This window comes from Lathyrus oleraceus, chromosome 2, assembly GCF_024323335.1.
Source record: "Lathyrus oleraceus cultivar Zhongwan6 chromosome 2, CAAS_Psat_ZW6_1.0, whole genome shotgun sequence".
Lineage (NCBI taxonomy): Eukaryota > Viridiplantae > Streptophyta > Magnoliopsida > Fabales > Fabaceae > Lathyrus > Lathyrus oleraceus.
In genome coordinates, this window is record NC_066580.1 from 482,216,654 (window position 1) to 482,243,662 (window position 27,009).

At 35.7% G+C, this 27,009-nt stretch overlaps 3 protein-coding genes across 6 annotated transcripts; 2 read left to right on the forward strand and 1 right to left on the reverse strand.

The window, feature by feature from the left end:
- The first annotated feature begins 378 nt into the window (after nucleotides 1–378).
- Nucleotides 379–4,127, forward strand: LOC127120686 (probable LRR receptor-like serine/threonine-protein kinase At1g12460). Its single transcript, XM_051051202.1, has 2 exons — nucleotides 379–2,326; nucleotides 2,430–4,127. Exons 1-2 carry the CDS (start codon nucleotides 1,155–1,157, stop codon nucleotides 3,925–3,927), a joined length of 2,670 nt encoding a protein of 889 aa, XP_050907159.1. The 5' UTR covers nucleotides 379–1,154; the 3' UTR covers nucleotides 3,928–4,127.
- A 9-nt stretch (nucleotides 4,128–4,136) lies between these two features.
- On the reverse strand, nucleotides 4,137–6,632 carry LOC127120687 (1-aminocyclopropane-1-carboxylate synthase 6). Its single transcript, XM_051051203.1, has 4 exons — nucleotides 6,037–6,632; nucleotides 5,817–5,942; nucleotides 5,312–5,472; nucleotides 4,137–5,229 (listed from the first exon to the last, which is right to left on the reverse strand). Exons 1-4 carry the CDS (start codon nucleotides 6,397–6,399, stop codon nucleotides 4,383–4,385), a joined length of 1,497 nt encoding a protein of 498 aa, XP_050907160.1. The 5' UTR covers nucleotides 6,400–6,632; the 3' UTR covers nucleotides 4,137–4,382.
- Nucleotides 6,633–21,786: 15,154 nt separating this feature from the next.
- Nucleotides 21,787–26,811, forward strand: LOC127120688 (protein TPX2). Of its 4 annotated transcripts, none has more exons than XM_051051204.1 (18): nucleotides 21,787–22,367; nucleotides 22,445–22,537; nucleotides 22,640–22,720; nucleotides 22,945–23,089; nucleotides 23,344–23,446; nucleotides 23,881–23,931; nucleotides 24,539–24,630; nucleotides 24,720–24,795; nucleotides 24,890–24,952; nucleotides 25,257–25,343; nucleotides 25,432–25,490; nucleotides 25,578–25,656; nucleotides 25,772–25,837; nucleotides 25,913–25,978; nucleotides 26,077–26,121; nucleotides 26,209–26,253; nucleotides 26,344–26,435; nucleotides 26,517–26,811. In XM_051051204.1, exons 1-18 carry the CDS (start codon nucleotides 22,181–22,183, stop codon nucleotides 26,533–26,535), a joined length of 1,449 nt encoding a protein of 482 aa, XP_050907161.1. In that variant the 5' UTR covers nucleotides 21,787–22,180; the 3' UTR covers nucleotides 26,536–26,811. The 4 variants fall into 4 exon arrangements, with proteins under 4 accessions (XP_050907161.1, XP_050907163.1, XP_050907164.1 ...); XM_051051206.1 differs by having other exon boundaries at nucleotides 26,350–26,435; XM_051051207.1 differs by having other exon boundaries at nucleotides 21,788–22,367; nucleotides 26,080–26,121; nucleotides 26,350–26,435.
- Nucleotides 26,812–27,009: the final 198 nt, after the last annotated feature.

The following is a 27,009-nucleotide window of genomic DNA, read 5'->3' on the forward strand; positions in this document are numbered from 1 at the left end:
GTATTTTTTAATTGAGTTTTCTTTAAACGAACCATTAGAAGTAACTAAAGGCTAAAATGATGTCATTAAATTTGTTAAGAAAAACATACTAGTACTACTAGTAATACAATATACATTTACATTTATTACTACCTATACAATATTAAAAACACTTTCATAATCTCAAAGAATTGACAATAACTCCTACTAAAAAAATGAAAATAATTAAAAGGTTAAACAATAAAACCTTCCTATGATTAACTAACTAATCATACAATTAATTAAGAAGAATTCCAACAAAAAGTGTCACTAACAAAACGGATAGATTGAAATGAATAAAAGCACCCCATGTCCACACAGACAAACAAACAAACAAACACCACACTCTTGACTCTTTCCTTTCCACTTTCTTCAACATTTTTTTGGTCTTCCCAATATTCCTAACTCTTTACCTATCTTCTATGGCATACTTATTGTGAAGATAGTGATGGTGGTGGTGGTGACATGGTTGGTGGAGAAGAATAAATGCTACCCTACACAAACTGGACCTACACTTTCAACCTACCCTTTTCAACTTCACAGTCACATTACATAGATTTTTTTATTTTTTTTACATAGTTAAAAAAAGGTATCATTGGTTCAAAAAGTGTTTACTATTTTCTGTTATGCACGTGCTTCAACCTTCAATTGTTAGCAATCTCTGAATTTAATTTATATGTTTCATCACAATACCTGTCATCACAAATTTTATTTAATTGCCTCTGACTATGTCACCTGTTTCCTTTCCAGCAAATGTACAGCCATCATTTACTCTCTCTCTCTATATAACTTTCTCTCTCTAAAACAACTTAAAGCTTCCATTTTTATGCTACCCATTTCAACCCCACAAAACCCAAATGGAAAAATCATTTTTTTTTGAACATTCTGAAATCTTTGTTCTAGATGCTTGAGGTGAGTATTTGGGTTCAAAGAACTTCACTTTGTTAAAGCTGTCATTTTTATTTATTTTTCTCTCTCCTTGCATTTAATGAGGATGCTTCATGTTGGTGACAATAGTGATGTTTTGTTTCTCATTGGACCGACATTTTGCAAATCCTCAAACGTTGTAACTGAGGAAACAATACAGTAATGTATCAAGGGTGATCAAAATCACATTGTGTTGGGATTGATTGAGCATGAGAATACAGTGTCATATTCATCTTTGTAATGTTCTATTGTGCTTCATTCTATGTTTGTTTTGGTCTATTCTCACGGTTTCAACAGAAACTGAGAAGGAGATTTTACTTCAGTTCAAGGGTAACATCACAGAAGATCCATACAATACCTTGAGTTCATGGGTTTCTAGTGGAGACCCTTGTCAAGGTTATAAAGGTGTTTTCTGTAACTTAGAAGGTTTTGTAGAAAGAATCGTGCTTTGGAACACTAGCTTGGGAGGGGTGTTGTCTCCAGCACTCTCAGGATTGAAGAGGTTGAGGATATTGACATTGTTTGGGAATCGATTTTCGGGTAATATCCCGGATGGATATGCTGATCTTCATTCATTGTGGAAGATCAATGTTAGCTCCAATGCGTTTTCTGGTTTGATCCCGGATTTCATCGGCGATTTGCCTAACATTCGGTTTCTAGACTTATCGAAGAATGGCTTCAATGGGGAGATACCTTCGGCTTTGTTTAGGTACTGCTATAAAACCAAGTTTGTTTCTCTTTCTCATAACAATCTTGTTGGTTCAATTCCTTTATCCTTGGTGAATTGCTCCAACCTCGAAGGTTTTGATTTTTCTTTCAATAATCTTAGTGGTGTTGTCCCTTCTAGACTCTGTGATATTCCCGTGTTATCATATGTATCTCTGAGAAGCAATGCGTTATCGGGTAGTGTGGAAGATCGCGGTTCTTCATGCCATAGTTTAATGCATTTGGATTTTGGTAGTAATGGATTTACTGATTTGGCTCCATTCAGCATCCTTGGAATGCAGAATCTTACTTACTTCAATATATCCTATAATCGGTTTGAAGGACAAATTCCTGATATCGCTTCATGTAGTGAGAGATTAGAGATCTTTGATGCTTCGGGGAATAATTTGGATGGGGTGATTCCATCCAGCATAACTAGATGCAAGAAGCTAAAACTCTTGTCATTGGAGTTGAATAAGCTGAAAGGGAGTATCCCAATTGATATTCCGGAATTGCGGGGACTGTTGGTTATGAAATTGGGTAATAACTCGATAGATGGAACGATTCCCAAGGGGTTCGGCAACATTGAGCTGCTTGAATTGCTGGATTTGAGCAACTTAAACCTCGTTGGCGAAATTCCGGTTGATATCACAAATTGCAAGTTTCTTCTTGAGTTGTGAGTTCTGCTGTAACTTTCTCAAACTGATGTACGTTTACTTGATTGAACCTATGAAATTTTAATCAAATTTGAGTTCGTTCACTATTTCGTGTTGCTGCAGGGACGTTTCTGGTAATAACTTAGACGGCGAGATTCCACAGGCCATTTACAAAATGACGAATCTGGAAGCCCTTGACCTACATTATAACAAGCTTAAGGGAAGCATCCCATCGAGCCTAGGAAACATATCAAGGATTGAATATCTAGATCTATCGCATAATTCACTTTCTGGTTCAATCCCTACTTCCCTTGGAGATTTAAACAACTTGACACATTTTGATCTCTCGTTCAACAATCTCTCCGGTGTCATTCCTAATATTGCATCCATACAGAATTTTGGTGCACCTGCATTTTCCAATAATCCTTTTCTATGCGGCGCTCCGTTAGACACCCGTTGCTCAGCAAACGGAACTAGATCACCGTCTTCAGCTTCCGGGAAAACTAAACTTCTCAGTGTCTCTGCAATTATTGCTATTGTAGCTGCAGCTTTAATTCTTACCGGGGTTTGTTTGGTGACCATCATGAATATTAGGGCCCGTCGTAGAAAAAAAGACGATGACGAGGTTATGATTGTTGAGAGTACACCTCTAACATCATCGGAATCAAGTATTATTATTGGAAAGCTGGTTCTCTTCAGCAAAAGTTTACCATCAAAATACGAAGATTGGGAGGCAGGCACCAAAGCATTGCTTGACAAAGAGTCTTTGATAGGCGGCGGATCGATTGGTACGGTCTACAAAACCGATTTCGAAGGTGGCATCTCAATTGCAGTAAAGAAGCTCGAGACTTTAGGAAGAATCGGAAATCAAGAGGAGTTCGAACAAGAAATTGGACGACTAGGAAACCTTCAGCACCATAATTTAGTTGCTTTTCAAGGTTATTACTGGTCCTCTTCAATGCAGTTGATTTTGTCAGAATTTGTTTCAAACGGGAATCTATATGATAATCTACACGGTCTTGGCTATCCTGGAACCAGCACAAGTAGAGGCAATAGGGAGTTAGATTGGCCGAGAAGGTTCCAAATTGCACTTGGAACTGCAAGAGCTCTTGCTTATCTCCACCACGACTGTCGTCCTCCAATCCTTCACCTCAACCTTAAATCCTCAAACATACTCTTAGATGACAAGTATGAAGCCAAGTTATCTGATTATGGATTAGGTAAGTTGCTACCGATTTTGGATAACTACGTTTTGACCAAGTTCCACAATGCTGTTGGGTATGTTGCACCAGAGTTGGCTCAAAGCTTTAGGCAGAGTGAGAAGTGTGATGTTTACAGTTTTGGCGTCATTCTTTTGGAGCTCGTTTCAGGGAGGAAGCCGGTAGAAAGTCCAACCACAAATGAGGTTGTGGTTTTGTGTGAATACGTGAGAGGTTTGTTGGAGACTGGCTCGGTTTCAAATTGTTTTGACAGGAATTTACTGGGATTTGCTGAGAATGAATTGATTCAGGTTATGCGATTGGGGCTTATTTGTACTTCAGAGGATCCTTTAAGGAGACCAAGCATGGCTGAAGTTGTTCAGGTCCTTGAGTCCATCAGAAATGGATTGGAATCTCATTAACCAGTAAGAGCTTTCCCATGCAACTCAATTAGAGTAATCACTTGGTTATTAAATTGTTTCGGGAAGGTTAGTATCATATGGAGTATTCGTAGAAGGTAATTCGGGTCGAGGATGAAAATTCTTTAGTATTCATTTTTGTATTACCATTTTTTTAATATAAAATTTGTAACAATTGCAATAAAAGGCACTTGTTCTTTACATTTTTCATGTGTTTCCCAAAAAATAATTGCCTATTATTAGAATCCTCCGCTTTTTTCTTTCCCCGATATTGTCTTTATTAGTTTAAGATTACAAATGACTGTTTTCTTTTAGCAAACAAACTTGCATCAATTTGTATATAGACTCTGGATGTAACACAAACAGCTGAGTATTGCTTTGAGGAGTGATGTCGGCTTCACCACAAAGAATAAAGAATCAGTAAACCAACTAAATTTGCAGAAATAATGGACGCCACGTCAACTTGCGGTTTTGAGAATTTGCTCAATCCGTTGCATTACTATAGGAATATCCTTTTCAGTCAATGTTGTAAAACAAAAACGGAACCATCCAGGTTCGATACAGTGACAAGAGGTTCCCGGGGTAACATTGATCTTAGCTACATTCAGCAATCTATCCCAGAGCTCCAGTTCGCCCTTTTCACTGTAAGAGCGGATGAATCTACTCATGTCAGCCCAGCAGCAAAAACAACCACTGCTTCTGGTGCACTCAATTCCCAATTGCTCTAGTCCAGCCACAAATGCTTTGTACATTTTCTGCAGCCTCAATTTGTTAGTCTTTATGAGATCCTGAAAAAACCTTGTATCTGAAATCATGGAGATAATCAATCGCTGTGTTGGAGCAGAAACAGATGAGAATTTCGCCAATTTTTTGGAAGCAGCCACAACATTCTCATTATAGGAGTAGATAACTCCCACATTAAAACTTGGAAGATTGAGCTCATTTGCTAAATCGAACACTATATGAACTCTGTCTTGATCATGATCTTCTGCATCCATGATTTCTGCCATGCTCACAAACTCCTTGTTTCCATAAGTAGAGCCTGCAAATATTTCATTAGAGATTATGTGAATGTTCTTCTCTCTAGCAAAGTCCAGAAGATCAAGTAGTGTTTCCCGATTTAAGAATTTTCCGGTAGGGTTTGAAGGGTTTGATATTATAACCCCACAAACTTTTTGACTACGCTTCTTTGCTTGGTTGAAGGCTTGGTCAAGTGAGGTAATGCTTAGGTTGAAGTCATCCGTGCTGCGACAGGGAACGTATACTATATCCGCACCAGTTCGCCATTTTACATCCTCATCAAAGCTGCACCATAGGTTTAAATCTATCATTTTTTACCTGCAGGAAAGTGACTAAAGGAGTTTAGAGATAGGAAATTGATTGTTACCCAGGACTATGAGGTGTGGGAACAAGGAATGCATTTCCATTATCTGCTAGGCAGAAGCTTAGAATTTCATTGGCAGGGTTGGCACCTGCAGTTAGTACAATATGCGAGGGGTTGAAAAAAATTGGCTTTTCCAAAACTTGAGACATGAAACCAGCCACAACCTGCATGATTAGAGAATTAATGTAGAGACGAGGCTTTAAATATATCAAAAATCATATGAATCTCGAACATAATCGAATGAAATCATACATGTTATCTCTGTGTGTGACACTCACATTTTATGAAGCACTAACAATGGAAATATAACACCGACACTGATACATACACACCTTTTTTAGAGGTGTCGTGCTACAAAAGTGATTCAATCTTGGGTAACAAGTTGAGTCAATTACGAAGAGCAAAAACAAAGAATAGGAAACACCTTTTTTAGAGGTGTTGTGCTACAAAAGTGATTCAATCTTGGGTAACAAGTTGAGTCAATTAGGAAGAGCAAGTGAGTACCCACCACTTTGAACTCCATGAATCCATGGTCATGGTCAGTGAAACTGAGGCAACCACAATTTGCCGGTGTGCCTAGTATAGCGGCGCTTCCATTATGACGAATCCACTCTTGAATTGAGTCCTCGGATAGCTACAACAAAGAGGGAGTTGAGAACATTCACAAAAAAACACAATTACACCTTTGAAAATGAAATAATAGAAGAGAAAAGGAAGAAGAAACTCACGGTGTTTTGCTCCAAACCAAGCTGAATAACACCATCGGGATTATGAATCGGATGATACGGGTTTTCTGCGACTTTGTTTAAACCTACGTAATAAGGAGAATCTGCGACTACAGAATTGGCCCTCGCAGAAACATAAACGGAGGCAGCGGTTGAACCTCTAACCCGCGGTGAAAGAGAGCGTGACAAGGCGGAGGCCTCCGGAAGCGGAAGGTTGTTAGAAGGAGGAGGTTGACAGTTACGGTTATGATGACGTGTCTTTAGAAAAAGCTGAAGAAAATAGAAAAGAGCACAAGGAATAACTGAACCCCAAAAAAGACCACCTGTTCCTTGAACAACACCTTGCAAAGGCACAATCACTCTCATCTCATCACAAATAAACCGTTGGAAATTTATTCAATGGAGTTTAAGTTTATGTTAATGATATATTTAAAGTTCGATATAGCGGCTCGGTTGAATCAGGGCAGGCCTAAAGAACACTGAACAAGATGTTACGATGAATGAATGTGTCTATTTCATTGGTTATTATTTTTCTTTGCTGCGGGTCCTTGTTGGGGTATTCTAGTTTGATATTTGCCGCTCATTTTAGTTATCAGTTATCACTATGTCTCTTTTAAAACTTTGCATAGATAGCTGGCTGCACGCTATTCTACTCCACCCGTTCTGCATCCATTTCATCTTCTTTTTTTTTTTTTTTTTTTTTTTAAACCAAACTTAGTACTAATTTTTGTCTGATGTCCATCATTGCATTTGTTGGCTCCTGAGTTTTGTATTATACAATGGTATTTTGTACTTTCAACTCATGCATGGGCCTATTTGTGTATGCACCATTCAAGTGTGGAATGTATCCTCTCTTATGTTGTATGGAGTGCACTAATCTCAATCTCAGTCACTCGTTTGTACTCTACCATGTTGTGAAGAGTATTTGAACGCCGATGATTCGATTCGTGCTGGACCATTCGATTATTAGAGTGAATCTATATTAAATTAATTTTTTTTAGACAAAATTACATCAGAGATCTTTTAGGATATTTAATTGTAATAGATTGATCATTTAAGTTTTTTTTGCTACAAATTAATCCTTTAAGTTACATAACGTCTACGCCATTGGTCTTTTCGTTCTTTTCCAAAAATGCACAGTTGTCAACTAACGGTGCTTATGTGACTTTAACGTTGCTGAGATGACATTTATTTGAATATTACTTTAAGTAATTGGAAAAAAGTCACTTTCTTCTTCATCAAATCCCTAGAACCTGTCATCAACTCCCAATCGTGTTCTTTTTCTCCCTTCTCCAACAATAACTTCATACGGTATAAATTTGTCAAATTCACGTAGTCTGATATGTAATTCCTTCATTTCGAGTGCAAGTCATGGGGAACTCGAATCAAAGCGTACTTGTGGAGCAAAGGCAGCGATGCGAACCGTGAGGAAGAAATGACGAAACTTTGGGAAGCTATTTTGAGGCTGTAGAAACTGTGGTACATTTATTGCTATTATCTGCTATGTCTTATTTGATAATGCTAATTGTTATATGTTAATAAAGTGAATGTTCAAACTGTGAGTGCAACTTTTTTGTGTGGGTTGAAAAAAAGTGCAATGGTGAAGGACAAACAAAAATCAACACACAGAGGAGATGTTCAAAATGCGATGAAAATGATGCAAAAATCACATGTTGAAGAAGATGATAAAGATCCATGTAGATGACTACTACACAAAAGAGATGATGAAGAACATGTTGAAGATGTTAAAGATGCTATTGTCATAATGTTTTTAACTATGAGTATTGTAATGTTGATGTGTATGTTGATCAACAAGTGGTGATTATGGTTTACATTGATTTAGTGTTGTAAGACAAGTTGTTAATGTGATGTTGTAATTATTTTCTTCAATGATGATGTTTATTTTGTGCCCAATTTGACGTTGTTATAGTTTGTCAAATTTTATGTTGCAGTAAGGACATAGTTTGTGCCCATATTTGTTACCGTAAAGAAGAGTTAAATGACATATTTGTTACACTTTAAGAGACTTAATTAACATGTGTTTAACATTAATTTACTGTCATATTTTATATTGCATTATTGACATAATTTGTGCCCATGTTTATTACACTAAAATAGACAATGAACCTGAAAATTGGACAAAATATCATAACATTCTTTGACATCCAAAATAGTGTTAAGGCATTAATATCTTTCACTAAACCAAACCAAATACATAAAGTATCCATCCAAAATATATAATCATCATCCAAAATACATATTTCTAAGTCAGTCTCATAGCATCCTAAAACAAAACCACCATCCAGAATACACGATCATAGTTCAACAAAATATAAAAAACAATGGTTTTTTCTCTTCATAGGAAGCTTAGGTGTGTTCCTTCTGGGTGGCTGAAAAGTTGATCCCGGTCCCTGAAATGCTACAGTGCCTCTTCTTGGTGATACCCTTGTTTGAAGTGCAGGAGTTAGTCCGTGAAATGCTACAATGTCTCGTCTTGGCGATACCCTTTTTTGGAGTGTAGAGTTTGATTGTGTTTGGCCTTGTGCAACTTGGTTTTGGTTTCTTCTTGGTGATAGTTTTGTTTGAAGTCTTGTTGCTGGTTGTGCTTAGGATTGTGTTGATTGAGTTTGGGTTCTTCTTAGTGATAGCCTAGTTTGAAGTCTTATGGTTGGTTTTGGTTGGGATTGTGAATTTGTGTGTTGGGTTCTTCTTGGTGATATTCTAGTTTGGAGTCTTGGAGTTGGTTATGTTTGGGATTTTGCTGGTTAGGATTGTGTACATTGGGATTGTGCAGGTTGGGATGGTTGTGTTTGGGATTATGCAGGTTAGTATGGTTGTGTTTAGGATTATGCATGTTGTCTTGGTGCAGTTGGGAATGAGGATTTATTGTAGTCAGACGTACCACACACTGATAATTTATTTGGCAGCCATTTCCTGCTAACAGTTGTTGTATCTTTTCTTTTTTCAACAACATCTTTGTTCCTTCTTCTCTTAGGCCTCCATGGTGCTCTTCTTGATGGTGGTGACAATATGTTGGGGTATGAGGTCTCTTCCCATAAGTTTTCACCATTAGTTGGGTATATGATATGTCTCCGTTCATAGCAACTCGTTTCCTTTATGAGTTTGGAATTTTAGGGTTATGTTTAGGGATGCCGCTTAAATTAGGGGATTTTGTCTAATTAAATAGAGATAAATTTACAACAATTACATATTAGTAAAGTTACAACCATCTCAGTAGTGTTACAACCACATAAGAATTGTTAATGATAGTTGCGTATTTTTGGAACAAATTCATAAAAAATGATCAACGTTGTAGACGTCATGTAACTTAAATGACTGACATGTAGCAAAAAACACTAAAAGGACCAACATGTTACAATTAAACATCCTAAAGGACCCCTGGTGTAATTAAACATTTTTTTAAGTGTTGCTATTTTAAGCAAAAGTTAATAATTTTTAACTAATTAATGTTTATATTATTAATATATAATTGATTTACTTCAAAAACAATTAATGTTGATAAATAATTCAAAAGATATGATGGTTAGCTCTGCTAGGGTTTTCCATGCAGAAGCAATCCCTCATGGCAACACAATTGAAGAAGAAGATATATTTTGACATATCAAATTCAAATATAACATAAATCAATGACCAAGTAGGTGAGACAACAACAAATAATTTTTCCTATAAGGAGAAACTCTTGAGTATTTTAAGTGATGAGGCTTAGTGACTACTTTTAAGATTACCGACTAACCCCATAAATCAACACGAGCCTTTTCAGTATATTTTATCCTCACTTACACATTTTTTAGGAAACTTTACAGAAGGTCACCCATCCAAATACTAATCCAAGTCAAGCACGTATTTGGATCTTTTAAGTGACAAGGCTTAGCCTATGCGGCACAAGTGCATAAATAGAGAAAATATCATAATTGATAATGTGATTGTACCCACATGAAATTGGGTTAACAATCAAACTTACAGATGATGAATGGAACGGGTGCCCATCCCGTTGGAATGTTGAAACAATTAGGGTTTCAAGAAGAATGAAAAAAAAAGAGATACTATATGAGAAGAGAGAAATTCTATTGAAATTGAAGTTATTGTACATTTGATTTATAACTCACACACACACACACATACACACACACACACACACACACACACACACACACACACACACACACACACACACACACACATATATATATATATATATATTATATATATATATATATATATATATATATATATATATATATATATATATATATATATATATATATAAGCTTACAAGCTGAAATATTCGACTCAGTTGAATGCATGCTTACATGATCTGACAACTACATGTTGTATTCGACCGAGTCGAATACAACTAGCTTCTACTAGACTCTTTACTTCGACTAGGTTAAACACGTCTATGTTGAATGCAATCTTTTCTACAAAACAACGAATTACCTAATTCGTGTTTTCGAGACTTCTCATCTCAATGCTTCTCTTCAACTCATCGAACTTGACTTTCTTTAGAGGTTTGGTGAGTATATCAGCTAGTTGCCATTCTGTCTTGAAATGCTCGAGTTCAAGCTTTGCTTTATTTACTTGATCCCTAAAAAAATGACACCTTATCTCTATGTGCTTACTTCGACCATGACACATAAGATGATTTTCAGGTTGATAGTTGACTTGTTATCTACAAACAACTTCATTTTCTTAGGTTCCATGATCTCTTCGAGCAACATCTCTATCCATGCTTCTTGACATGTTGTATACGATGCAACCACATACTCAATTTCACAAGATGACAAAGCCACAATGCTTTATTTTATTGAGCTCTAAGGGATTTGAGCACCTCCAATCATGAATATGTAGCCTGTAATACCTTTCTTCTCGTCTTGATCTCCACTGAAATTTGAATAAGTGTAGTTATACACTTTTACATTGTTCTTCATGTTCCTTTCGTTTGACATTAACTCACCATTGTCGATTGTCCCCTTTATGTATCTCATAACCCTCTTGATTGTAGTGAGATGACACTCATGTGGTTTCTACATAAACTTGCTCAAAAGTCCAACACTTTGAAAAATATCAAGTATGGTATTGCATAAGTACCTTAGATATCCAATGATTTGTTTGTACAATGTCGCATTTACAAACTCATAATTTATTTCTCTTTTCAACTTTGCTCCAGTTTCCAATTGTGTGATAACTGCATTACAATTGCTCATCTTGAATCTCTTCAAGATATCTTTGGCATACTTCTTTTGGTGGAATAACGCTCCTTCACTTGTGTATTTAAACTTCATTCCTAAGAAATATAACAAATTTTCTAATTTCATATTTCTGCATCAGCTTCGACTTGACTCTTTGTATCTCTGCCTCATCTGCACCTGTGATCAATAAGTCATCCACGTACAAGCATAAAATGATTCGGCTGACGCTGTCTGCATCATTGGCATATACTCCATGTTCTGAAACACACTTTGTGAAACATGTTTTCATCATGAATCTATCTATTCTCTTGTTCCAAGCCCTCAAGGCTTGCTTCAAAACATATAGAACCTTCCTCAATTTGTACACATTCTGCTCCTGCCATTTGATTTTGAATCCTGGTGGTTGATTGGCATATGCATTTTCTTCAAATGGTCCATTCAAAAATGTTGACTTTACATCTAGTTGATGTATCTTCTATCCATTGTATGCCGTGGTCGACACAAAAATTCTGATGGTTTCCAGCCTTACCATAGGAGCATAGACTTTGTTGAAGTTGATACTAGGTTTTTGCATAAAACCTCTTCCCACTAGTCTTGTCTTATGCTTGGAAATTTCACCATTTGACTTTAGCTTCAACTTGTAGAATCACTTCACATTAATTAGCTTCTTGATTGAATTTTCTACAAGCTCCTAGGTCTTGTTCTTCTCAATTGTCCCGAGTTCTTCTTGCATGGCTACCAACCAATATGAATATTTCATAGTCTGATCCAAATCAAATGGTTCTGATTCAACCATCATCATCACATTTTCTATGAAGTCACCATCTGCATCAATTTCTTGATCTAAAAATCTCTCATATCCAGCTAGCCTTGTCAACTCAGTTTTCATTCTAGTTGATCTTCTTACATTCTGCTTAGGTGGTTCTTCATTTCGATTAGTTGTGACTTCAATTTATTATTCTTCTTAAAGCAAAGTTTCGACTATATCTTAATCATGTTTAATTGACTCCTGAGTCCAGTTCCACCCTTTGCTTTTGTCCACCAGAACATCCTTACTAGTCACTAGTTTATCATCATTTGGTAAATACAACTTGTATGCACCAATCAAATGATAACCTATGAGCACCATAGCATGACTTAAATCATCTAGCTTCTTCCTCAATTGTTTAGGTATATGCTTGAAACACATTGATCCAAAAACTCTAAGATGAATAACATTTGGCTTCAGTCCTGTACAAGCCTCATAAGGCGTCTTCTCGACTATCTCCTTGGTTGGACATATGTTCAGAATGTATACTGATGTCGAAGTTGTTTCACCCCAAAATCTCTTTGGTATTTCTTTACTTTTCAACATACCCCTGGTCATATTAAGTATACTTTTATTTCTCCTCTTAGTTATACTATTGTGTTGAGGTGTATATGGTGCAATTACCTCATTTATACTTTACTCATTGCAAAATCTTGCGAATCCTCTAGAGGTGTACTCACATCCACCATCAGTTCTCAATTTTTTAAAACTTGTATCCATTTTGTTTCTTGACATGCAATTTATACATCTTGAACTTTGTGAGTACCTCACTCTTCCTTTCAATAAGATAAATCCACATACATCTGGTGAAATCATTTATGAAAGTTAGAAAATAGAAATTACCTCCATTCGACATTACTTTAAAAGGTCCACACACATCATAGTGAAAAACTTTCTTGTTTAAATAAGGATCTAGTTCTGATGGGTTCTGATTTATCTCCCATAATGAATTCCTCGGGATGTGAAGAACTTTGCGTTTGATTCCTTAGAGGTGCTGGTGAGACAACAACTTCCGATTCAAATTGAGCAGCTTTGTGTTGTGAGTCTTCATAATCTTTCACTTTAGATTCCTTGCCTTCAGAATATGAGTAGCAAATCTTTAAATCTGTAAAACTTTTAACCTAGCTTTGACTTGTTAAGGTCAAGCTTATCATCAAACTTAACATGAATTGATTCCTCAACAATTCTTGTTTCAATGTTATACACTCTATAAACTTTTGAGCATTTAGAGTATCTTAACATGATACACTTTTGTGCCTTGGAATCAAACTTGTTTTAGTTCTCTTTAGTATTCAGAATAAAATAAGAACATCCAAAAGGATGGATATATGAAATATTGGGTTTTCTGTTCTTTCACAATTCATAAGGAGTCTTACCCATAATAGGTCTTATAGAGGTACTGTTCTAAATATAACACATTATCTTGACCACTTCTTCCCATAAGTAATTTGTAACATTAGTTTCATTAATCATGATTCTGGCCATTTCTTACAATGTGTGATTTTTCCTCTCTACAACTCCATTATGCTGAGGAGTTCTAGGACAAGAGAAATCATGGGAAATGCCATGTTCATCAAATAGTTTTTTAAAGTATTTATTTTCAAATTCTCCACCATGATCACTTCTGACTTTAATAATCTTAAAGAATTTATACTTCGGAGCAGAAGATAGCAAACACAACATGTGACTCATCCTTGTGTTTATGAAACTTAACCCATGTGCACCTGCAGTAGTCATCAACAATGACTAAACCATACTTTTTACCATTAACAGAGGTCGTTTTCATAGGCCCAAATAAGTCAATATGTAAAAGCTCTAAAGGCCTATAGGTTGAAACAACATTTTTGACTTTGAAAAAGCTTGTCTTTATTACATGTCTCACAAAGAGCAACTGAAGCAAACTTCAGATTTGGAAGGTCTTTGACTAAGTTCAGCTTGTTAAGCATTGAGATGCTTCTCATGCTAACATGGTCTAACCGTCTATGCCAAGTCCATTACTCTTCGTTCATAGATATGAGGCACTTAACATTTTGATTTTCTAGAATAGAAAGTCTAATCTTATAAATGTTGTTCATCCTATTGCCATTGAAGAGTACAAAGCCATCCTTCTGTCTCACATGTTTGCAAGATTTTTTATTAAATATAATATCATAACCATTGTCACTTAATTGACTTATGGATAACAAGTTATGCATTAATACTTTAACTAATAAGACATTATTAATATAAGGGAGATAGCCATTATCAATAGTTCCAGAGCCAATAATCTTATCCTTTTGAATGCCTCTGAAACCTACAGTGCCTCTAGACTTAAGTTCTAAACTTTAGAACATATGTATTCTTCCCGTCATGTGATGTGAGCATCCAGAGTCCAAGTATCATGATTGGTGTTTCAACTCTGCTACTAAGGATGTCTGCAACATAGATTATTTTATCTTTAGCTACCCATATCTTTTTGGATCCTTTCTTGTTAGTTTTCTCAGAGTTTTTTAACCTGGGGTTTTTGTGCAGCATAATCATGTGTGTGCCCATAAGTGAAATAGGAATATAGAGCTTTTGGTTTTGTTTCCTTTTGTTTAGAATTAGGTTTGACCCTAGAGTGTTTGGGTGGCACATAACCAATACCTCTTTTACCATTTATACTTACTATATAGATCATGGAAGTCATTTTGCTTTTGTCTATGTTTCGTGCAATAAATTTTTGAAAAGCCATGTCATATTTCTTTATGACAACTTCAGAATCCATAAGAGCTTTTGAAAGAAGATCATTTTCAAGTTCTTTACTCTTGCTTTTTTTTAGCAGAGTTATCTTTTTTCAAGAACTAAAAACTGTTCTTTCAGAATAAAATTTTATTTCTTCAGCTCACTAAAGGCTTCAGAGTCACCTATATGGATTCATTTCAAATTCTTGTGTCTGTTCTGAAGACTCTAAAACTTTTCAAGATTTTATGCGAGATAATACTCAACTTTAGAGCGAGTAAGATTAAAGAATACCTCATTGGGGTCTCAATCTGATTCTGATCTCGAGTCAGATGCTTCTGCACTTGCCATCAGCATCATGTGAGCATGCTCTTCTTCAAACTCATCTTCTGAAATCTTCTGAGTCATCCCAGGTTGCCATAATAACCTTCTTCTTCTCTCTGAAGAATTTATTTTTAGGCATCAACTTGTGACACTCATTTTTGTAATGTCCAGACTGCTTGCACTCAAAGCAGGTAACAACTTTGCCAGCTCCTGACTTCTTATGCCCAGAGGTTAACTCAGATTATCCACCTGGTCTTTTGTATCCTATGAAATTCTTCTGTCTTTTCTTCTAGAGTTGGTTCACCCTTATGGATAGTATATACAATCTATCTTCTTCTTCTGAACTTTCTTCAGACTCTTCTTCTTCAGCTTGAAGAGCTTTGGCCTTCTCAGACTTACCTTTGGATATCAGAGCCACAAACTTGATTTATTCTGAGGCCCGTCCTCCTCAAGTTCAATATCATGACTCCTTAGAGAACTTATAAGTTCCTCCAAAGTTATTTTGTTCATCTATTTTGACACCTTCACTGCTGCCACCATTGGTCTTCATTTCTTCGACAGACTTCTGATGATTTTCTTTACATGATCTGAAGTGGTATAACCTTTGCCTATGACTTTTAATCCAACTACAAGAGTTCAAAATCTTGACAATATTTCCTCAATCATTGCATCCTTTTCCATTTTGAAAGATTCATATTTCTGGATAAAAACCAAGGTTTTAGCTTCTTTGATTTGCTCATTTCCTTCATGAGTCATTTTCAAAGAATCAAATATAGAATTAGCAGAGTCTCTATTTGTTATATTTGTATACTCAGAGTAGGAAATAGCATTTAACAATATAGTTATGGATCTCTGATGATTCTTGTGATCCTTCTTTTGTTGTTCATCCATTTGGCTTCTTTCAAGCTTAGTGTCATCTTCACCTGTAGGATGTGTGTAACCAAATATTACCATATCTCATAGATCAAAATCACACCCTATAAAGAAACTCCATATTCTATCTTTCCAATAGTTGAATTTTATCCATAAAAAATAAGAGGTTTTGCAGAATAATGATCTTTATCATTATTTGTCATCCCGTGTTTCAAAAATGGATCTTTATCTAATACAATTAAGTGTTTGACACAAAGTAGTCAAAAACCAGAACTGGAGCTTTGATGCATATTGAAGGTTCAAGAAACACAAGAAATATGGGGTTGAATTGGATTTATGGATTTACAACTTTTGCAACCCAATAACACAAACAACAACGATAATGAGAAACATAAAAACACACGTATTTTAATCCTGGTTCGTTGTTAATGAAGCTTACGTCCACTCCACCAGCCAGAGTAATTTCACCTTCTCAATAAGGGCTTAATCTAATAATCAAGCTGATTACAAAAACACAAAGATAAACTATCTAAGACTTCTTGAGAATTCTGACCATAACCTAGTCTCTTAAGGAAATACAACTCAAAGACTAACTGTCAATGACTTCTTGAGAATTATGACTAAACTTAGCCTCTCTAGGAAATTAACCAAGGGTTAAGATTAACAAAGTTGTATTTACAAGATGCTTTAATAAGCAGATACACAAGTTTAACCCAAATGATACACTTTAAGAAATAATACAAGAAAGTTTTCTAACGTTTATAAACATGATAGTTTTCTTAGATTGAAAAGACTTTTCTTTTTCTTTTACACAAGAGCATTTTGCAATCTTATGCAGTGTTGGATATTTTTCTTGTATATGTATCTCTATTCATTCCAAGCTTCCAAGTCCTCTTTATATAGGGAGAAATGGATCCGTTGGAGGGTGAAGTTGGAATATCCTCAATCTAACAGTTGTATGAAGGTCACTTCATTTTACAACATTTGAGTGTCGCTTGCAGCACATAATTGGTGAGGATGATGAGACGTGATAAACTTCGTAGGTACATAGTACAATCCTTTACATAGAAAATAGATTTTTCTTTTGTACTTCTGCCACTTTAATCAGTCGTTGACTTTTGGATATAAAATGCTAGTTAGAGGCTTCATATACAAGTTAATGAAGCTTGAGTAGAGTTCATAATCTGTCTTAAGAACTTAGTGATAATAAGACTTCATAGTCTATGGAGTACAAAGTTCTGAGACCTCAGATGCTTGTATAGTTATATTCTTAATCATAGTCTTTTTAGATAGTTTCTTTTCAGAACCATTGACTTGACAATTCAGATACTTGACTTCCATGTAAACACGCTTTTGATTGATCTATTGATTCATAATCTGGACGTCTTCAGAGTCAGAATCTGTTTTCTGTTATTTGCACACTTAGAAAAATAGTTAGAGTACAAAATTGTTCTCTACACTACTGTTATCATCAGATTTTAAGGATGGTTGCAGAATAAAACTTGTTCCAATAATATTATCATTGTCATCCGCAATAGAGATGTACGAAACAAGTCTCTCAATACTTCTAATTCTTTCACCATAATTAATGTCTCAGTCTAACCAAAGAATAAAGTTCCTCGAAATTTTGGATGTTTCAAAAACGCATATTCATCGGAGGTTTGATTTAAAAAAAACACACTCATATCTTTTACTACTCATGTTAGATCAAGTGAAGAAAAGATTAAGAAGAAAATGAGAAGATGTGTGAAAAAAATAGTAGAAGGCGCACCTATATTTATAATAAAATATACATATTAAAATATAAGATTAAATATGTTTTTGGGCACTATAAATAACCCATCATTCAATTTTAATTCATATAAAATTTTACAAATAATGATCCTCTTAAAAATTTTGGTCATTGCAATCTTCTTCCTCTAAGGGTTGTTAGAGAATCAAATTAATCGTATTTACCTTTTTCATTTAATGTTATTTATTTAAATAAACTCAGTCAATGTTGTTCTTTAGTTTGTGCTGAATACGTGGTCTGTAGTCATATTTACTGTGTATAAGTAGGAAATCTCAATTTAATGAAAGAAACAACTTCCACAATATATTCTTAACTTGTATGGTATCAGCCGCTGATCTTGGAAACCTATCCCTTCTCCAAAATCCTATACCATGGCTGCTGAGTTTTCCACAACCATTACTAACCCAAACGACGACGCTCGTCCGTTCGTCATTGTGCACCTCACCAACGCCATAAAACTTACCCCTTCCAACTACATAACCTGGAAGTCGCAAATTCAGGCGACTCTCACAGGTTATGACCTTTTCAAGTTTCTCAACGGCGACCACCCTGCTCCGCCTACAACTCTTACTGCCGACAACGTCACCACCTCCAACCTGGCATTTACTTCCTGGATGCGTCAGGATAAACTCCTTTATGGCGCTCTGGTCGGCACCCTCGACGCCTCTGTCGCTCCGTTAGTCACTCGAGCCACCACCTCCAAAGAAGCATGGGATATTCTCGCCCGCACCTACGCCAACCCATCAAAGGGCCACATTAATCAACTCAAAGCCAAGCTACGCTCGTCCACAAAAGGCTCTATGTCGATCACTGAATACATTCAATCGATCACTTCGACTGCCGAACTGCTCGCTTCGCTCGGAAAACCGGTTGACGCTGACGACCTTGTCTCATTTGTCCTCCAAGGTCTCGACGGTAACTATCAGTCCATTGTTGATGCGATCAAGGCCCGAGATACCACCATCCATATTGACGATCTTCACGAAAAGCTCCTTGTCAAGGAACTCGAACTCCGCTCTGCAGCAACCAACTTGGCCGCACCGGCAACAGCCCTGAACGCACAGTCTCGTCCACGCACCAATCGGCAACGCCACCAGCCGCCATCCAACCGCTCACCCTCCACTCAATTTCGCCCTCCTCCCATGGTTCCCCCGCCACAAGCTCGGCCATTTCTTGGTAAATGCCAATGGTGCCGTGAAACGGGCCACGTCGTTGCCTACTGTCCTCTCTTCCGCCAACAGCATCCAAATGCTCGTCCTCCAACACTACCCAGAACCACCCCCACCCCAGGCTCACACTGTCAACGCTGCATCCACATCTCAAAACTACATCGTCGACAGCGGAACAACGCACCACGTTGTCACTGACCTCGACCAACTCTCCCTCCATTATCCCTACAATGGCCCGGACGAACTATTCATGGGCAGTGGCGAAGGTTTGCGAATCACTAACTCTGGAACTCTTTCACTTAGCACTTCTGCATCTTTGTTTAATTTACCCGATACTCTTTGTGTTCCACAAATGACCAAAAATATCATTTCTAATAACATTAAATGAAAAAGGTAAATACGATTAATTTGATTCTCTAACAAAGGGTAGCTGACGTGGCAGTGACCGAGTGACAAAAATGCTAAAAGATGTTAGATTTAGATTATGGGAGTTACCAACCTCCTTAAAATAACTGAAACCAAGATAAATCTCATGATTCTTGCATTGTGCCTTTGACTGCAATTGAAAGAGAAAAAGAAGAAGATGACGCCATTGATATTACCCAAGCTCAACCTTATGATTCTTGTATTGTGCCTTTACTCTCTCTCGATCAACACAAATAAATCACCAACAACACCACGTTCAATTTCATCAACACCATTCCCTTGCATTCTTTTTCAAGTGGGTTAGTTTCTTTATATGTTGCAACAATCACTATTCTTAATATCTTCTTCAATATGTTTTCTACCGCAATTCTTGTCCCCATGCTGAACGCATCGTTCATTCTACAATTCACTGTCTTCACAAAACTAATCCTTCATTGATTCCAGCTCTTATTCGTCACGTTTTTCATGATTGCTTCATTCAGGGATGTGATGCTTTTATTTTGTTAGATGGTGATGATTACATTGATTCAGAGAAAGAGTCACCTTCCAATGGAAATCTCAAAGGATTTGATGTAATAGAAACCATAAAATCAATCTCGAAGAAGCCTGTCATGGAATTGTTTCTTGTGATGATATTGTTGTACTTGCTGCAAGAGATTGTGTTGTTCTGGCTGGTGGTCCATTCTATCCTTTGAATATAGGAAAGAGGAATGGTTCCAAATCTTTTGCTGACATTACAACATATGAGCTTCCTTCACCCTATCCTGATTTATCTCAAATCCTTGCAGCCTTCAACATTGGTGTAATACACTGCAAATTCTTCAAAAACCGTCTCTATAACTTCAGGGGAACTAATGAACATGACCCTTCTTTGGAGACTTTATTTCTAAATGTACTAAGATCAAGATGCAATGTAACTGATGATTGTCCAGTTCAACATTAGCACACACATTTCATACATCACCTTCCTTAATAAAGAGCAATGGGAAATCACTATGGACTCTGAGAAATCTGTATCAAATTTCGGAATATTATACCACCGCAACCTATTGCAAGGTAAAGGAATGGTCTATGTTGATCAGCAGGTAATGGAAGGCGAAAAAACCAAGTATTGGGTTCATGAATATGCATATAATCCTAATTTGTTCCATCAAGATTTTGCCATGGCAACGATGAAACTCTCGGATCTCCAGATTTCGTCGCAGTTGTTCAAAAGTTGCATGACTGTCTCACATATTGAAAGTTTCGCAGTTAAGAACTATCTCACATTTTTTTGTATGCATTACATTGTTAACTGTAAATTTGTAGCAGCTAGAAACTTTCAAATAATATGAGCTTAGTTTTATAAACTCTCTAACAACTAGAAACTTTCAATATGTTTGTCATTGTGTATATTGTGTTTTTATTTGTGAGTGAGAGGGCTTGCAAGCTTCGTTCATGCATAACATGGAATATCTTGCGTGCATCCAAAACGACACCACATTTGAAAAAAACAGTAACAATTGATCCAATGAACTCGAGTATTTTACTGTTAATTGGGAAGGAGAAATCGTTTCTCCTAATTATGCTTCCTTAAACATTACTTTTGTCAAAATTATTTGTTGCTTTCTTCTTTATAAGCGGTCACATAAAACTCTGATACAAGCATAAAAATAACATGTAATTAATGTTCTACGTGAGCTTTGCATTTTTTTTCATGTTCACACGCATAAAACTATGAAGAAACAATAATAGCATCATGAAGAAATAATACCAACATGATCCAAAGCCCCTAAAAAGTAAATTAGGGAGGTTTGAGACCACCCTACTATAACACATTTTTAGTCAACTATAATGTTGACTGTCACGGTAGCTTAACTTATATTAAAGAAAATAGACATGAATTTATAGTTATTTATAAAAATTTCTCACATATTTCACCCTAAAATATACTCCCTCCGTTCATTTTAAAGTATCATATTTTAACTTTTTATCCATACCAAGGAAGTTAATCATTATTATTAATTTTTAAATAATAATTCTTTTTTTATCTATAATACCCTTAATTATTTATTACATTCATTTTACTTTTTTTCTCTCTGCAATCATTATCTAGGAGTAATTTTGACAAAATTGCAATTAATACTACCTTAAACTTTGCAAGTGACAATTAAAAAGAAATAAATTTTTTTTGTAAGAAAGTGACACTTATAAAGGAACGGAGGGAGTAATATTTTAAAAAAAATTGCAACACATAGAGGCCTATTTTAAATATCAATTCATATATGTCAATTGGATTAATTTGATCTATTTGTCCAAATACAAATGTCAATCGGACTTGTAACTTTCTCTTTTATATTAATTCATAAACACTATATTAAATAAAAGAGATTATAATTTTTGATATTGAAATATTGAAAATTGAGCTATTTCTAATTTTCCTATGTGTTACCTTGCTCAAGTTATGACGCATTAGGGACAGTATTGGAATTGGAAGGATAGCGGAAAAAAATGGCGAAAGCGCCGAAATTGCAGTGATGCACAGTGCCTATCCAGAACGTGATCAGTAACCCCACAAACAAAGCCTAATGCATCGCTTCCCAATATCCAAGGGCATATCCGTCCAACTATCCACACAATTCAAATTTTGTATCGTTACTAGTCGTTACACACTTCTATTACCCCCTCACAGCTCCCGGTGCAACAAAACAAACAAAATGAGCAAACCAATGGTAGCATTATTAGACTTTCAAGTTTAAGCTATTTTACGAGTAAATTACGATTTCTTGTATATTAAATATATCAATTAATACTTCATTAGAAAGGGAAAATGCAAAGTTGATGAAATTGAACGCGAAAACCTAAAATGGAAAGTAATGCTGGTATGTGGAAGCAAATGGAAATAGAGAACCAAGAGTTTGTTGAAGATGAAATTGACATGAGTTATGAGTTTGATGCTCCTTGCTTCTTCGATTTCACTGCGCAAGAAACTCTGCTTCAATCTCTACGAGCTGAACGCTGGTTCCATACTGCAACAACCTATGATCATTCTCGTTCGTTCTCGTTCAACCTCTTTCTCTTTCGATTGCATTGAATTTGTTTGATAATTATGGCTGTTCTTCACTTTCAGCTGTTGTGGCAAATCTATTGATGACAGAGGAGGTTCCGGTTACAAATACAAGCATTGTTCATCATCCCAAACCTAATTTTCTTCAGCATTTTGGTATTATTATGTATCTTCTTCAAAAAAAATTTTAAAATTTATTATTATTATTTTCATTTACATTCAAATTGTGCTATAATATATCTTATTTCTGTTTGACAGGTTCGAAATCAATGTGTGGGAATGGCAAAATCTCTGGATTATTAGGAGAAGTTCACCAAAATGTTGCTACTCAACCACCAGGTAATTAGTCCGATCGGAAATTAGTCTTAGTTAAAGTTTGATGTTGATAGTGGCATTGCATCTTATATTCCTTCGTCATCAGTTCAATAATTACTGTGATTTGTGAAGTGTAGTTGTTTTTTACTTTTTTTTTCTTCTGATAATTCATTACATTGTGCATTTGAATTATGTATTTCAACATTTCATGTTCCTTGAACTTGATATGTGTTTTTCACTGTTTCCAGGAATGGTATTTAATAGCAAGACAATTGGTGAAAGTTTGAATTCTAAAGTTAAATATGCGGCGAGGAAGGGTCCATCAACGCTGATGAAACCTACCGCTAGTCACTTGGCTAAGCAAAATCGGCCCCTTCAATTAGTTGGTTCAAGGTGATTGTTGAAGGAACTTTTAGGGATAACCAAGGAGTTAAGCAATACATGATTAACAGATTAATTTGCAAGTGTTTAAAATGTTTCATAGAGTCTTCTACCTTAAATGTTGTATTATTGCATTGTTTCTTTAGTTTTACTCTTTGAAGCTCTGGGCTCTGGCCTCTGATATTAGTATGGAAGAAGTTATTGAATCCATGGATGCCAAATGACCTACATTTCCTTACATCATCTGCGAATTCCATTATTTTCAGGTTTCAAGCTCATAAAAAGGAGATCAATTTAGCTAACTCTACTATGATAGAGAATCAAGCTGCCAAGCGGCAGAAGTTAGAGGGTGGTGGTCTCTTGCGCAAGGTCTGTAGACCCTTCTTCCTCTGAAGAAGCAGATATAATATTTGTTTGCTTGAACCACTTAGATATATGCCAGACACGGGAATTTATCATATAATCAGCATATTTGGTGCTGTGAAATTTTGTTCAACTCCTAATTAATTGGCTATTGTGTTTTGTTGATGATATCATTTATGAAAATGTTGATCAAGATTGCATTCTATTTCCAGGAATCAGAATTGCTTTAAGTTATGAGAGCCTAGTGATACATTTTGTTATTAACGATTTGATAAACTATGGATTATTAGAATTAAAGTTGACCTCATGTTTGGTTTGTAGCATGTATATACTTGAACCATTAGATAAATGGTAAGTTAGTTGAGCCTTTAACAATACCATCGGTTTTCTGTTCATTTTAGATGGCATTTGAAATATTTGCCATATCTTTCCTGTGACAGGTTGATGATGTGAAGCAGCAACCTAATTTTGTCCACAAGGCACCTAAGAAGGTATGAATCGTAATGCATTTTGCTAGTACTTATTAGTATTAGATTGTGCAAACCTTCCAATTACATTTCATATGATTTGCATGGTGCTCATAGTGTCCCATTACCATATAGTTTTGGACAGTTTCTCAATCCACCAGAAGTGTAAATATGTTTAAATATGTCAAAATACACTGCTGGAAGCGTACTTCTGGTAGTCTATTTTATATCAAAATACACTACCGGAATCACCCTTCCGGTCATCCCTGCGTTTTAGGAGGGGTTAGATTGAGAATTTGCCATATATTTGTCACCACTTTTTTGCCATTCATTACTTTCTTTTCCTACTTCATTTTGTAAACAGATGACATATATTTGTATCATTATTGTAATTGTAATTCTGATACAATACTGCTATTATGAGAGGAAATTTATAAAATAATCATTTTATTAAGTAAAGTCTCCATTACAAATTGGATTAGCAAGATCAGTGGAAACCCTTTGGGAAAATGGTCATATATATTGAGTGACAAAACAAGTTTCACATGATAGCGGTCTTTAAATTTGTATATATTGAGTGACAAAAAAAGTTTCACATGATGGCGGTTTTTAAATTCGTATATTATTGCAGATTACTGGTCAAAACTCTGGACATTCCAGGCTTAATGTTACTCTTCCTAGAGAGACTGACATAGAAACATCTCATACGTCACAAAGGATTAGGTTTGTTTATGCGCTGTTCGGTGAAATCTTTGTTGAAGCTGAATTTCTGCCTCATCTAATGAAGTAAAGATATTGTATGTGCTTTCCAGACCCAAAAATGGTGCAGAAGCAGAACTCACGACTCGGGCGGTACCCAAGTTCAAAGCACGGCCGTTAAATAGAAAAGTTGGTATTTTATGCTGATAGATTTAGTTTTGTTAGCTTAACTTTGGTATGTCTTTTCCATCTTCTTTTCTAACTATTTATGTTCATAATCTAGATTCTTAATGCTCCTTCATTACCAATTCCCAAAAGGACCCCTGTCCGGTCACCAGAATTTCAAGTAAGCTCTTGAAACTTTCATAGTTCATTCTGTTTTATTACCATTTTATCTTGTTTAAACAGAGAGGAAAGAGAAGCATATGCTGTAAACCATTGGATTTCAAATTACTCATTTATTTACTGAGTATAGTAAATATAAAGATGTAACTGTCCTAATTACTAGATTTTTATGCTACACACTGAATCTAGACATAACGAAAAATGCTGTGTGCATGTAAATGTGAATAATTGGATGTCGATTGAACCAAAGAATATTCGACATTGTTTATATAGAAGCTCAAATTTTTTATCTATTGCTTCTAAAGGAATTTCACCTCAAAACATTGGAGAGGGCCGTGCAGCACAAATCTTCTACTTCATCATATACACTTCCGTGCAAAGATTCTGATCAGGTTAGTTTAGTTGATATAATTTGAAGTAGTAACATTTGTGTTTTTCTTGCATCATTTTGTATTCTCAATGCCTCATTTGTGTTTGCAGGATTCGGACAAACATCCTACTGCTTCTGCTCCACAAAATAGAATCTGGAATTTGAGAAGGTAACAAAGACCATGATAAATGATAGTAGTTCATACTTGATAATCCGTTAAACAATAATGCTAATTCGAATTGCTATCCGTGCACAGGCCATTCGTGACGAGTGCTCCAAAGAACAGTGTATTGGACAGTGGACACGAATTTAAAGCCCGGCCATTTAATAAGAAGGTAATGTGACACTTTATATAAACTTAGGAAGAAGATATTTAGACTTCTGTTTTGCTAGAAATGAACTATACGTTGTTGGCTCAAGATTCGATCGTTCCAACTTCATATTGTGCAGATACTTTCAAGTAAAGGAGATATTGGTGTTTTCCGCAACATTAAGCAGGAAGTCACTGTGCCTACGGTGAGTTGGTTTATCACTTTGTCATCATTGATAGAAAAATTTATCGGGATCACATGTTACTTTGGATTCATGCAGGAATTTAATTTTCGTACAGAAAAGAGGCTTCAGCATAACCCACCACCAACTGATCTTTTTAGTAAGGTGAGTTTAGTAGGGGCCATTTTGCTTGATAAATTCTTCACTTCATATAGATAGTTAATTTCACAATTCTCATTCATTCTTCTTTTATGAAATGTTAGCAGTTGTCCCTAAGATCCGGAGACAAGGCAACTATGTTCAGCAAGGTTTTCCTTCTATAGTTTTGAATTTAATGAGAAATTTGGATTATTTTTCATTACTCTGTCATATTGAGTTATTTGTTTTGAGTGCAGGATTTGAAAGAAAATATCGGAACTTCTTTTCATCTGGCCCAAAAGGTAAAAATGGCACCCTATGAATGATTTTAATATCCATCTTTTAAATTAATATATCATAGACGTTGAAATATTGAATGTGGCTGAAAAAAGATGCAGGTAAAACCCTTTATATTTGGAGAAAAGCAAATTCATAGTGGGAGTGAGGGTTGCATCAGTGAAGTTGGTACAATATTGAATCCAAGGTATGCGTAATTGGTGCCAACTACAGCATTACATGTATGTTAAGTTTGATTTATTTCCCCCTCTCAACTGAAATGCTGCAGGAGCTTGGGAATACGGTGACAGCAAGTTTGCAACTAAAACAGACATTTTTGCTACAAGACTTAGTTGTGCACACCTGGATTTTTCGGGTTAATTTGAAAGCATACAGAGATATAGATATGATCGAGTCTAATAGCTCTACCATTTTTCTGAGATTGTTCTTTCTGTACAAAGAACATACAAAAGTTACTTTCGTAGCACAGATGTGAGAATAGACTATGCATCACCTTTGTCTTGTACAAATACTCCTAAAATGTGGAACTCTTGATTCTTTAATAGTAAAGTTTATTAAAATAATTTTTTTTGATAAGCCAAGATATATTGAAAGGGCACAAAGAGTACCCAAACCCACGACACAAACAAATCTTATAAGTTTATGAAGTCCCAAAGACTTTTACACCAATCATAAAAATTGAAACTCACTCTATGTTTACCACTATAGGCAATCCAAAACAAAACAAAAATTTAATATTGGACACAACATCATCAATTGAA

Coding starts and splice junctions, on each gene's coding strand:
- LOC127120686 (XM_051051202.1), top strand. CDS start 1,155: ATGAGAATACAGTGTCATATTCATCTTTGTAATGTTCTATTGTGCTTC. Junction 2,327..2,429: donor TGCAAGTTTCTTCTTGAGTT/GTGAGTTCTGCT, acceptor GTGTTGCTGCAG/GGACGTTTCTGGTAATAACT.
- LOC127120687 (XM_051051203.1), bottom strand. CDS start 6,399: ATGAGAGTGATTGTGCCTTTGCAAGGTGTTGTTCAAGGAACAGGTGGT. Junction 5,943..6,036: donor TTGGTTTGGAGCAAAACACC/GTGAGTTTCTTC, acceptor TCTTTGTTGTAG/CTATCCGAGGACTCAATTCA. Junction 5,473..5,816: donor GATTCATGGAGTTCAAAGTG/GTGGGTACTCAC, acceptor CTAATCATGCAG/GTTGTGGCTGGTTTCATGTC.
- LOC127120688 (XM_051051204.1), top strand. CDS start 22,181: ATGGAAAGTAATGCTGGTATGTGGAAGCAAATGGAAATAGAGAACCAA. Junction 22,721..22,944: donor TGTTGCTACTCAACCACCAG/GTAATTAGTCCG, acceptor CACTGTTTCCAG/GAATGGTATTTAATAGCAAG. Junction 24,796..24,889: donor CACGGCCGTTAAATAGAAAA/GTTGGTATTTTA, acceptor TTCATAATCTAG/ATTCTTAATGCTCCTTCATT.